The sequence below is a fragment of the Clinocottus analis genome, unplaced genomic scaffold, assembly GCF_023055335.1.
Source record: "Clinocottus analis isolate CAN_PGR_092001 unplaced genomic scaffold, fCliAna1.0.p SCAF_12, whole genome shotgun sequence".
Classification (NCBI taxonomy): Eukaryota; Metazoa; Chordata; class Actinopteri; order Perciformes; family Cottidae; genus Clinocottus; species Clinocottus analis.
In genome coordinates, this window is record NW_027175843.1 from 6,253,475 (window position 1) to 6,266,260 (window position 12,786).

Sequence of the window (12,786 nt, forward strand, 5' to 3'; positions counted from 1 at the left end):
TTACTGCGGCAGATGTTTTCTTCAAAGGATTGGTTTAACAGTTGAGGGCCTTCAACAAAGTGGCACTAGAGGAGTTCCTCCACATGTCCTCGTAACCCAGAGATTTAGTGGCTTGCGGGGTTAGTTAATGATCGACTGGCACTTGGGAGCATGTCACAATGACTCTCAAGCTGTTTCTTTTGTCTCTCTAATGGTCTGTTTACTCCTCTTTGGCATTGTAATCTTTAGACTGAATCTCTAAACCCTGCCCTCGAACCCAGCCAATGTCCTATCACAGCTGAGCAACTGTAACGAGGTTAAGCAGGCGTGGATTTGTAGCAGAGGTCACTACTATTGATGAATCAGTGAGAATTCAGATATTTTGGCCAAGCTATTCTGTTTGACGAGCGTATAAATGCGTGTAAATGCTGAATCAGCATGTTTAAACACGAGGTGTATTCTTTTTGTTTGGTCATGTCTTGTCCAAACAAAAAGAGCCGATCATAACGACGGCCTAACAGATGCTCCTTAGACTCACTGAAAACCACGACAACACAGCAGACGGCAACCACGGAGTGACGGAGATGATTTGAAATGACAAGCGTGAGAAAGTCAAACGAGAAGAAGTATTCTTTGAAGAGAGCGGGACCGTATGGATCCTATCAGAAAGCGTGTCGTCGTTCTTTACCCCGATACCTACATATCCAGTGAACAAACCTGTCTGGTTCTCTGCTCCATCCCAACAACGAGAGTGTGACCTATCTAATGAGTCAAGAACTGTAGCTTAGTTGTCATGCCTGCACACATCTCTCCACTAGTTTGACGTGCAGTAGATGTGGAGCATTACGTTGCTTCCTCAGCATTTCTTAAGGCAATAGATTCCCAGATTAGATGATTACTTTACAAACGCAAAGTCCCCTTTTCCACCCAAGGACACACTTTTTTCTCTGTCTCACACACACACACACACACACCGTGACGCAGGCTCCAGTGGTGGTGTCGCACACAGTCAGGATGGAGATGTTCTGGGCCCGGTTCAACCACCTGACCGATGTCTTGGTCTTGCTGATCCACTTCACCATGGTCACGTAGTGTTCCCTAATAAAAAAAGACAAGAACAATGCTGCTTGTTTATTACGTGTACACTATACAATCATGTCAAGGTTATCGTTTTGTATTTCATGAATACGTGATTCTCTCGTTTCCCCTCTCGTGTGTCAGTTTTGGACGTGTCGGTGGCGGCGTGGCAGTGTCTTGCTGCGTGCAAACGGCCTGTTTTTTTTTTTTCAAGTACACAAGCAAAACAAATGTCTTTGTACATCCTCTGTTACTACGACCATCTGATAATAACGCGGATGGGTTTTCATTGGAGTTAGTTGAAAGCTACACGTATCAGACGCCTACGGGCCACTGACCAGTTGGAGTGAATAACATCACTGGAAATGACCGTCAGTTAACACATAAAGGTTGAAAATGTGGGAGGCAGAGCACAGTGACATACATTTACACATGTGGCGCAAGGAGATGGAGTCGAAAGATGTCCTGGTGACATCAATCAGAAGGAGGTTTTGGCATTCAGTGAAGCAGTCAGCCTCAGATGGTTAATCTGAGGTTCATAAAATAAGACAAAAAAAGGACAAATGCAGCCGCATGCATTGTGAAATAATAAAACAAGCGGTGATTTGTTGGTCACGGTTTGTCCTTCCCTTCGTTTCCCCACTAAGTTATGACTGCAATGCAGGGGCAGCCAGCTGCAGTGTGCACGGTCTTCCCTAATTAAAGGTGCTGAGTGTCGAGTGAGCACAAAATGACCACGTGATCATTAAAAAATGTCAAACGCCTCCTGTGGCCGCTGCAAAAGAATCCAGAATGCAGCTCCCCTCACCGTAGCTTGAGCGTCTCTGGAGGCATGAGCTCCAGCGTGTGCGTGGGCCCGTAGAGGTTGACCACGTAGAGCTTCACCACCGGGTTGGGTTGGCCGGCCTGCACAGAACCAACAGTCCAGACGTTAGACGGAAGCCCCGCATCATCAAAACGCTCCACGCGTGCACCTCCCGACCTGGAGAGCGTGACTCATAAAGCGCAGCTTGATGAAGTGATTTGGAATGAATAATTCAAGGAGAACATCCCTTTAAAAAGCCCCTTTAAAGCCTTTAGAAGACAACCATGCATGTGCAGTGATGCAGGAGGTTCAGAGTTTTTGTGGGACAAACTCAACAGCAGACATGAAATAGAATTGCATTGGGGAGAACCGTCAGCTACAGTAATAAAGAACGCGCATTTGCATTCTTCTTTTTCGCTCCACCTGCAACAAATCCCACTTTGAGATCTTCCTATCAGGCTCTCTGTGTGCAAGTCTTCTTTTAAGGAAAGACAGGAAATCAGAGAACAACAGGCGTCGACTACTTTGTGTATTATCTGTGTGTGTGTGTTGTTCCGTTCTCTATGACAGTGGACAGATACAGGCACAGTCTCGAAGAGACACTAGCTGTTTTTCTTTTGGCTTTGCTGATTTCAAACTGCGTTGAAAATGTAAAGCTGAGGTATGAAAGTGTTACAATGCAGGGAATAAGAAAGTGAATCCACGTGAATCACAAATATTGCAGTTACTGTCTCTGTTTACATAATAATATTCTATACTGGCCTTGTTCAGTGGTATTTGGCTTTGAATTATTCTATGAAAAAAACCTACAATAATCTCGTCAGGCCTGTATAATACTCTTAGAAATGATAAACAGCACACTTCTATTAAAATAACTGTGTTTGTCTACCTGGAAACTTAGCAATTCTGGAGCTTATTCTGGAACAACACGTCCCTTTTCTTTGAATGACATTAGTCCAAAACACACTGTGAAAGGATTAAAGTTCTAAGATGAAAACATGGACCACCTTCAGACCGGACAACACTGTGGTAGCGACCTGTCAATCACCTTTACATTTTTCTAGAAGCATATTTCATGTGTCTTGTGAATAATGTTCACCTTGGGGTATGGGTATTGCTTTCCTTTGGGGTATGTCATGCCAGTGAAGCGAGGCAAAGCCATGTTGGGCACCAGGCTGTCATTGAGGACCAGGAAGGCCAACCTCTCTCCGTCAGGTGACCACCAGTGAGCCACGTGGGTCTGAAGAATCTCCTCTGTTTCGAGAAGGAGACACAGGATGAGCTGCAATGTTTCATCAAAATCAATTTTTAAATTTAAGGATCACAAAGAGTATTATCGTCACTAAACACAAAACGGCTGAACCCATGATCTGTCAACAGGTGCATGAAGGCCCAGTGTGAAGGATTGTTGTGGCATCCAACCGTGAGGTCGACTAAATCCCTCACTCTTTACTTTCCAAGTGCTGAGAAGAACCTACAGTGGCCTTCACATGCTTTCACGCCACTTCAAAAATAAAAAATAAACATGTTTGGTTTGTCCTTAGTGGGCTCCTGTAGAAACATAAAGGTGCAACATGGCCGACTCCCTAAAGAGGACCCGCTCCATGTGTGAATATGAAGGCAGGGCTCTGAAGTGCTACTAACTATGCGTATAATCTTTGTCATTTTAGCATTTATTTGACACTTCAACTTACAGCAGCTTTAAAACACAGCATACATCAGCTGTGTACATTTTCCATGTGGAAATTTGAATATCTGTTATTGACATTACATTTGTAATTAAATATGAATTAGCCTTAGCACTAAGATTGATATGGAGATGTAGTCAGGTTAAATATTACACAATAAAGTCTTCAAATTGGCCTAAAAGCAAAAACATCGCTAAAAAACCTTTCCTCTGTGTTAACACTGAATATTGTGATTACAGTGACTATTTGAAAACTGTACTGTTTAATATATACATTTCATTTCAAGCGATCGTGAATCTTTAAATGTATTCTAACTATCATTCAATAGAAAATTTAAAAAAAAAAGTTGTATAAAGATCAGAAAATTAATCACAAATACACTATTCAAATACAGACACAAACCTGACACACGGATGTGGAAACAAAAAAAGCTAAAATGACTCACTTTGATGTGAATCATCATCAATATTTGATACATTATCATACTTAAAAAATATAATAAAAAATAAACGGGAAACAAGTAGAAGAAAACAGCGGTGCGGCTGCTTGCCTTTTTATTAGATTTACATAATATTCTTTTCTCCGGAGAGGTTGGCCAGACTGGCTAAGTGCTTAAAGCACATAAAGCGACTCCTTACACCCAGAGGGGAAATATCTGCACGGGAACAAACATTATAAATATTTAATCACTGCCTTTTTATAAGGTAATGTTTCTGAACTCAGGCATTTACGGTTTAATGAGACAGTCTGCCAACACTTTAACATTAAGTCAGACATATCATCAGTGTTGCACTGTGGGAAATGTGTTAAAGTCAATATCTGACATCACATTCCCGCTGGTCGTTGAGGTTGTGTCAGGTTTTAACAAACAGCGACCAGAACAACGGTCCGAGCGGGGTTTTATGGCTAGTTTCGGTAATGTGTACCTTCATAGAGCCAGTCGGCGATCCCGTTGAAGACGATCCCTTCCTTCCCTGAGGATGTTAGCCGGAGGGAGTTGCTCTTGACGTCTGATTGGTAGTAAATGTTGTTTTCAAATATGTAGATCTGTGGAGGAAGAAGAAGCACACACAGCCACGACTTGAATCGCATTGTGGGAACGAGCCGGTGAGAACGGTCTCAAGTATAGGTGCCAGATTTCAGAAGTCACAACTTTAACAATGGATGAACAGTTATTGTATGAAACACAGCCAGTATTTGCTCGAGCATCCAGGCTATTGTTTTAGGATTAAAGATGCACGGCAGTGTCAGTAAGCTGTGTTTATGGAAGTAAACCTTTACATTTTGTCAAATTGCCACCAATAAAATGACAGGCAGATGAAGTTATCAATACTTAATTAACTGAGAGGCGAGCGTAATCAGCCACTTAAGGGAATATTGCAGGTTTGATCAAATTACTAGATAGGAGTTGGCCTGGGATAGAAATGTATATTGTTGGTTTTTCATATACCAATACACAAAGACAATGAGAATCATAATGACATTGCTTTGAGTCAAAACATAGCTTTGGGGAAGCAAAGTGGTTTGTGAATGTAAAGTAGTTCCTTTCCCATTATATTTGATAAATGTGTAATTCATGTTTACACAAAGGAAGCACCCATCACTCCAAATGTAACATGACAATCTCAAAGCTCTGGCCATGCACCTTTACTGGCACAAATAGAACTGGCATGGTGAGAGGTGTATGAAAGGACCGAAACCAACGATGTCCCCTGGCTCTCAGCAAACTATAGAAGGTCCTTTGTCGGCTTTTAAACGACTGTAAGGGGTTACAGACGGCTGCTGTATACAAGGGTGGTGTTAAATCTGGGAAATGGCCAGTACATTTATCATGACCAAAATGAAAACTATATTTTAAGACTTAGTGACACTTACAATCTCTGATATATCTGGTACCAGCGACCGCATGACAACTAAACATCTGTATATCTGCTTTTAAGATTATAGGAAAATTACACACTTCATATCTCCAGATTGTTTTCATCAGTATCAAAGTCATCCAGTGATAGTTGTCTGTGGTGATGTTGCATACACTAATAACCAACGCTGCACACACAACGCTACTCACTGAATCTATGGCAACATGATACTTCCTGGTTGCATTGGGGGATGTATTTATCTCCACCCTTCACAAATGCATTCACAAATGATCAAAGACCTTCAAACAGAACCTAATTAGAACACTTATGTCCATCCCATTATGAAGACCCGATGAATGGACACCTGTGATTCATATTCCAAGCGTCAACTTTTCGTCATCCTAATGAGGATGCACAAAATTCCCAAATAATTGCTCGAAGGCTGACTCCCAGCCAAAACACAGACGTTATGTCATTGTTCCCAAAGACGCACTTCTGGCTAATGATGCTGCGCATGCTACTCAAGAGCTGAGCTTTCACATCTGTCTAACAGCTCCCACCTCCTTATCACCATAATGACTTCCTAATGGAGTCGTGTTTGATTTATGCTCAAAGATCACATGGTGAATTTTGAAAATATGGACAAAGCTGCTCTGCTTTGGCTTTTTTTTGTGCCGTCAACGAAGAAGCCTCCCCATCTGTACAGTGTAGATAAATACAAAATATGTACAACATGAAAATAAAAAAAGGTATGATAGGAAAAAACATACATTAAATTAGGTTCCCACAAAAATGTTGGTACATTATGATCATAGCGCGCAATTCTGAATTATAAGCGCGCAACACAGTTAAAAAGCACACACTAATATGTCGCCTTTAAATTGTTGGGTTTTATTAGTATTTTTCTGGAGAAATGTTGACGTCAGATACAACCAGCAATAAATATACTGGAGCTGAAGGCAACATTATGAACTAATGATTTTCTGTGCTGGACCATTTAATTACATAATGAAAGGAAAGCAACCGCATGTGTGCTTACTGCTGATTCAACGTGTTGTCATTATATAGTCTGTAATTGCCAGCCCGGTGGCTAGGAATAAATGTTGGCGTGTACATTTCTGCAAACAACAAATCATACTATTTCTGTCTGAACTTCTCTGTGCTGTCTTCACTTGGGCGTACCTTTTAGCTCATGTTAGCATGTCCCACCAATGAGCCCCTGCTTAGCACCGTGCTAATACAGCCGTTACAGCGGATAACGCCATCACGGCCGACAGTGTCCTGGCGGAATCGTAGCACCAAACATCTCAAGTCAGCACTGTTTGGTTTGTTCACACTGTTAGCGTCATTTGCACTGTTAGCACAGTTAGCACTGTTACCGGTGATCAGCCGGTGCAGCTGTTGCAACGCTGAGGGCCGTGTGTAAGGCTATCCCTCGGTCAAAATATAATATGTATTTCCTATTCAGCTCCTTTAACCAGGTAGCTGTGTTGGCTTAACCTAACTAATCATTTCACAACGTTAACGTTGTGTCATTGTGCGTTTCTGCAAGCGAGATATAGGTCTGATATGAAATGTATTCATGCCAAATGTTTTTCGGTTCAGAAAACATCGACAGCCAATGAATCCATGGTTTTCTGCTAACTAGGTTGTTGTTTCAGTCAAACATCGATAACAACATGTTACAGTAACCTTAAAACCTTGTCTACTTGAAAATAAACATATGTCTGCAATGAATTACTTACTGCAAACGTCGTCATAAAAAGTGTGGGAGTTTGAATCTTCACTGAGGTGCTTAAAGGCAGAATGAGGCTGGACATGTGCTTCTGTGTGTTCTCACCAGTTGTTGGCCTTGGACTCCCCATGCGGCGTACTGCAGGACCGAGTTCACCACCTCAGGAGGGTCCAGCTCCCAAACCTCCCTACAGGAAAAGACAACAAGCAATGTCATCACTAACGTCAAGTGGCTACTCCCAGCAAACATGCTCAAATCTTGATTAGTCCAACGTATGTTTAGGTTTTGGACTGTTAGACAACTGTTTTTACATGTTTCATAGACCAACCAATTAATCAATTCATAAATGGTAGACTAATCAATAACGGAAATAATTGCAGACATGAAATACACTCAACACTATGACCTATTGTATTGTATATGACCTGTAATATAAACACAGAGAGGCCTTTTAATACGAGCTCAGAAAATAAAAGTTGGTACAGCTACTGAGTATATTAAGAGACAAATGGGGGAACAAATTGTGTTTTCCCTATGATTTAACACACGCTGTGTCAGTTTTGTTTGTTCCAAAAACAACATCGAGGCGCAAATTCAAATTTGCAACGAGTTGGCGACAACGCCAGAGTCTGATACCAGCAGCCAGATGACCATGATGAAAATAACATGATAGCTTGATATGCCGCAATGGCACACTATCTGAGGAATCTATCACAAAGCTTTGTAAAATGACACTTGTGTTTAAAAAGGCAAATCCCATTAGCCAAACAAAGTTTTAATCCTCTCCGATTGGTGGTGGGAATCCTGCCCATCACTGTGACTGACACGGCAGGATGACTGAGTCCCAGCTTGCCTGGGATCAGCGCTTTGAACAGCAATTTGGACACTGTGCTGAATGTTCTGAAGATCGCTACAAAATGTAGCCCCAACTACTGGTGGTCATAACCAGGCATGCATTTATTTAACATTGCTGAAGTTCACAGGCTGCAAGAAATCACTTATGTTTTTCTATCTATTGTTTATTGTTCGTATAGTTGGTTGTCACGCTGTTCTGTAATGTATATATTTTTATTTGTTGTTGTTTTTTGTTGTCTAGTAATGTGAGGCAAGGTGTAACTTGTAAAAACTTAAAATAAAATGATTGAACGAAAGAAGAGATCTTCAATGGTGTGCATGGCAAATAAATGTTTGTGCGTCCACTTCAGATGTCATAGGAAGTAAAGCACTCCCTACAACTAAACCACGTGTCTGAGAATCTCCCTGTTTTCTTCTGAAGCTCAGTAATCTAAGTTCTCCATTTAAAGTCGTCCGTACATCCACGTACATTAAAAACAGAAACTGCAAATGGCTAATTCAGCATGAGTGTATGTTGGGGAGGTCACAATCGTCTCAATTTTGAGGATGGGCCCATCGTGTCAGACTTTGTAAACCCTGCCTTACGTCATAGATATGTGACAATATTGGACCATTCACAAACAAATTCATGCCACAAATGTATGTTTTAAAAATCAAGCCACTGCGTGGACCCTGTGCATGCGGCTGCATCCTGTATGTCAGCACGCTGCCTTGAATGCACGATGCAACATGTGAACCGCATACACTTTCATTGCACTTAAGCGTTTACTGACTGTATCTATGTCCTTTAGTGTTTGCAACCCTCCTTGTCTCGCTGATGGCAATGTTTTGATATTGATTTTTTTACCCCACACACACTGAGGACAGCAACACTTACCGTGTGTGAATATTGTAGATACTGTAGGAGGCCATGTAGGAGTGGCGGTAAACCTGCAGCAAAACAAAGACACACAGAGAGAGAGAGAAAGAGATTAAAAGATGTCTGAAGACATTAACGAGAGAAGCAGCGGTGTCATGGATAATGACATCATGACAACAACAAAAAAGAAATGAGAAGGAAGAAGGCATCAGACACAAACAGACTGCTGGCTTTTCTCAGCGATAGAATCTGTAGACAATGCAATTTGCATGGGTGACAGCTGTGGGACGAGACATTTTAATTCCATCTGAGAAATCCATCATCGGCTAGTGCCTCTGTGCTCAAAGCCCGGGAGAGAGAGGGGAGAGAGAGGGAGGAAGAGGGAGAGAGAGAGGCATTCAAAGTGACAGCAAGGTGCAAGCTACAACTCTTGACAATGAGCATAAGCTGGGGCGTAATTATACATCTATCATCGAAGTAACTGAAGAGTACAATGTGTACATTAAATGACAGTACTCTTGTTGTCCAGTACTATCTGGTGGCTTGTCTTTATCTTTTTTTTTTTTTTTTTTTTTTTTTTACCATTCTTTACCTCACATGTATAGTATGACATCAGTATGACTTGTCAATCCAAACAATCAAACTGCCAGAAGCCCACAATCCAAGAAAAAGGTGTCAAAAATACATGTTGGTGTCAAAAATACATGTTGCTGCTGCTCCCTAGTCCACAGCAGTTTCTCCAAACTCCGTCTACTACTCCAACAGGTCGTAAGTACACTGATTGTGGAGAAGTAGCTCATACAACCACTACTTAAAAACACCCAAACAATCTCTTTATTAGAAAGCTGCAGAAACGTAATTTCAATTGTATACTTGGCTGTTTGTGCAGATCAAACAAGTTCTTCCAAACCAACTATTTAATTCTTACTGTACAGGAGCATTGTCATGTTGACTCACAATAGTGTCAATTATTCTCATCAAAAAACCCTTTTCAATGAAGTAGGGCACACTTTATTTCTGTGAAATACTCATAGACACAGATTGATGAATGCAGTATGAACACAGTCAGGCAAATTGGTTGAAACTGTATCCATGACAAATGTTGACAGGCTGATAACTTTGGAGGCGTTGAACGAGAGAGGTCGCACATCTACCGAGCGTGCTCTCAGATTCAACTGCCCCAGCGAGACTAGTGTGGCCTACCAAACAGGAACAGAGATCAATCTGGGGGAACAGCTATCAGCACCTTTTCATTTTACTGAGGCTGTTACACCAAGAAGTGATGCGCACCCCAATGGCACAAATGAGAGCTTTAAGTGCTCACTGGTACACCTTGAGGGGGGTCAGCCACAGGCTACAAGTGTTCTGTATCATCTTGGAAGGTCTTGAGTTCATTTAGGACCGTTCCCTCAGGCTTTTCCAGCCCAACAGAACCTTCACCTTTATATTTATTTCTTTGTGTATTATGCCTGCTGGCAACTCACTGCTGCCTCCCCACCGCCAACACACCGGCCAGAACACGACTCGACTTCCTCAGTAAATTGTAAGACTTGGTAACTGCTGTCCATCTTACAAACATAACTTACCACATGTTGTATGACATTTATTTTCCAAATGTGCAGGAAAGAGATTCAAACCCAAAGGGGGAGAAATTCCAGCATATTTCTTTCAATTTACATCACTGAGATTTATGGATACCTGCAGTTAAACGCACCATGGTGGGGACAACAACTGCAAAGAATGGGTCATTGTTGTGTTCAAACTAGGAGCCCACTGAGTTCCCCAGTTATTAATGAAAATAGTGTTTGAGTAGCTGCATTTCCGTTTGTTAAATGAAGTTACTATAATAATTAAAATATGTGTGTCTGGTGTCTTTGTCACTTTAGCTATGTTATGCTCATCTAAAGCCTGCAGTGGGCTAATTGTTCATCACATAAGCTAATGAAGGACCAGATGGCCCTCACTGTGTGGGATGAACCTGAACCCATATTGTTAAGAGGCAGACACATCATTAGCGGCTCCTTACATTTATGATTTCATTTATCCGACAGGCAAAAAACATGAGCAATCAAGGCAATCACTTTAATCAGATGAGTTAGCGCTTTATTTGACAAGCCGTATAGGTACAAGGAGCTTATTACAACCCATAGTTACGATTATTGTTAAGCTGTTAAGTCATGGCTATAAAAAATATGATGTGAAAAACGGAGGAAGTCAGTTGACGTATTATTTTTAACAATGAGGAAAACCACCATTCATATCACGACACCATAGACAACACTTAATTATTTTAAGTTACGTTATCATAAGATATGTGCCTAAATAAGTTAGTACTGAACCATGTCATGTACATAACACAACAACTAGATCACATGCTAATGTACATACGAAATGCACTTATTGTAACCTATGACATTGTTTTATAGTGTTGAATAAAATATTGACAAAAACTCCTGAAGTACAAAGTTTGACGACATTTAAATAGAATTGTCATATGTTTTAAAACTGCCACCGTGAGACGGTTGCACAACGTTAAATAGATTGGTCATATGACGTTTTGGGAGTCTTTGTCAAACATTGCTTGTTTGGCAATGTCAGCATGTAGTATTGACTTAAAGCAACTATGAACAATAGGGTTTTTTTTCACACAACAATAGATCATATGCCTTTGTGAACGTGTTTGTAGAGATTCAGTTTCACTTGCTATCTGCTGAGCACCAGGCAGCTAACAGACAAGGTTAGCGACGAGCTAACATACACATCGTATAGCATTTAGAAGCTTAGGAAATGAAATCTTTGTCAGGAATTACAACAGTATGCTGCACTAACCTTATATATGAAATATGACATAAGATACTTTATGTTTATGATGCAGAGTAAATGTGGTGTACCCCCTACAGAGAAGAGAGTATATAAAGGATGTTTTACTCCAAATGACTATATTAAGAAACCAAAGAGATGTTAATGAGGCTTATGGCAGTTATAAAGACATTAAACAAAGACTACAATGAAGTTGTGGATTTCAGCCTAAGCACCCATGAACGGCCCATAACAATAAGCAGGAACATCAATATTACAGCCTCTTGCATAGTTAAAGTAAACTACTGTTTAGAGGGAAGAGGATTCACTAAGCTCTTAGTGACTCATACGGACTTTATGCAGAATATAACTTCTCAGCATGTACTGGCTGTACTGCAGTTGATACGGGGGTGGAGTGTGCTCAAAACAAATTTGCAGGCGTTACAAATATTTCACTGTGATTCCCAGAGGTTCTCACACACATTTCTCGAACCTTGACATGTTGGGTCTTCTTGATTTTCTGCCATGAAATTGGAAAGAAACCCTTCACGGGCCATAAATGAGCCCAACAATGAACTTTTGGGTGAACAATTCACCTTTAGATGAAGTCCAGGGCGCACGGTGACCTTTTGTCTCCGGCCTTGATGTACAACAAAAAAAAGGTTGTGACATTTTCAACACTCAGTGTCTGTGAGGAAGCATTGGTGCAGATACAACAAAATGTTATTAATATTACAAAGTTGAACTTTGCAAGCCCATATTGACCATCCCAATATGACAACCAGGCTCAGTCACTGACTTAGTATCAAAGTCCCAGTGAGACGGAATCTAGAGAGTCTTTAGTTTCTGTACTATGACACATTACTCACTGAAACATTTCAGAAGATTAAAATGAATTGCTTTGCGTTGGATTGGTCCACTAAAAAGTGTAGTTTACTTAAGAATGTAGCATGAATGTAGTATGATAAACGTGATGCACACACATCTTCTTTGTCGCAAAAAGATGCAGATCGATTGATGGATGCCATGGTTTAGATTAGTTGGCACTAGTTTACGTAAGCACACGTCAGAAGAAGAAATCTTTTTTTTTGTAAATTCTTTTGACATATATTGTTGAGTTACTTTTTTTT

The 12,786-nt window shown here is 40.9% G+C and overlaps 1 protein-coding gene across 2 annotated transcripts in view; it reads right to left on the reverse strand.

Annotated features, from left to right (window-relative positions):
* The window catches only part of LOC137783345 (inactive dipeptidyl peptidase 10-like), a 178,335-nt gene that overhangs the window by 22,267 nt on the left and 143,282 nt on the right, over positions 1-12,786 (reverse strand). For both annotated transcript variants that reach the window (XM_068573213.1, XM_068573216.1), the window contains exons 6-11: positions 8,876-8,928; positions 7,249-7,330; positions 4,476-4,596; positions 2,961-3,115; positions 1,865-1,962; positions 954-1,077 (exon numbers count right to left, since the gene is read on the reverse strand). In XM_068573213.1, coding sequence (XP_068429314.1) covers positions 954-1,077; positions 1,865-1,962; positions 2,961-3,115; positions 4,476-4,596; positions 7,249-7,330; positions 8,876-8,928 — 633 coding nt within the window. The remainder of the gene's footprint in view (positions 1-953; positions 1,078-1,864; positions 1,963-2,960; positions 3,116-4,475; positions 4,597-7,248; positions 7,331-8,875; positions 8,929-12,786) is intronic.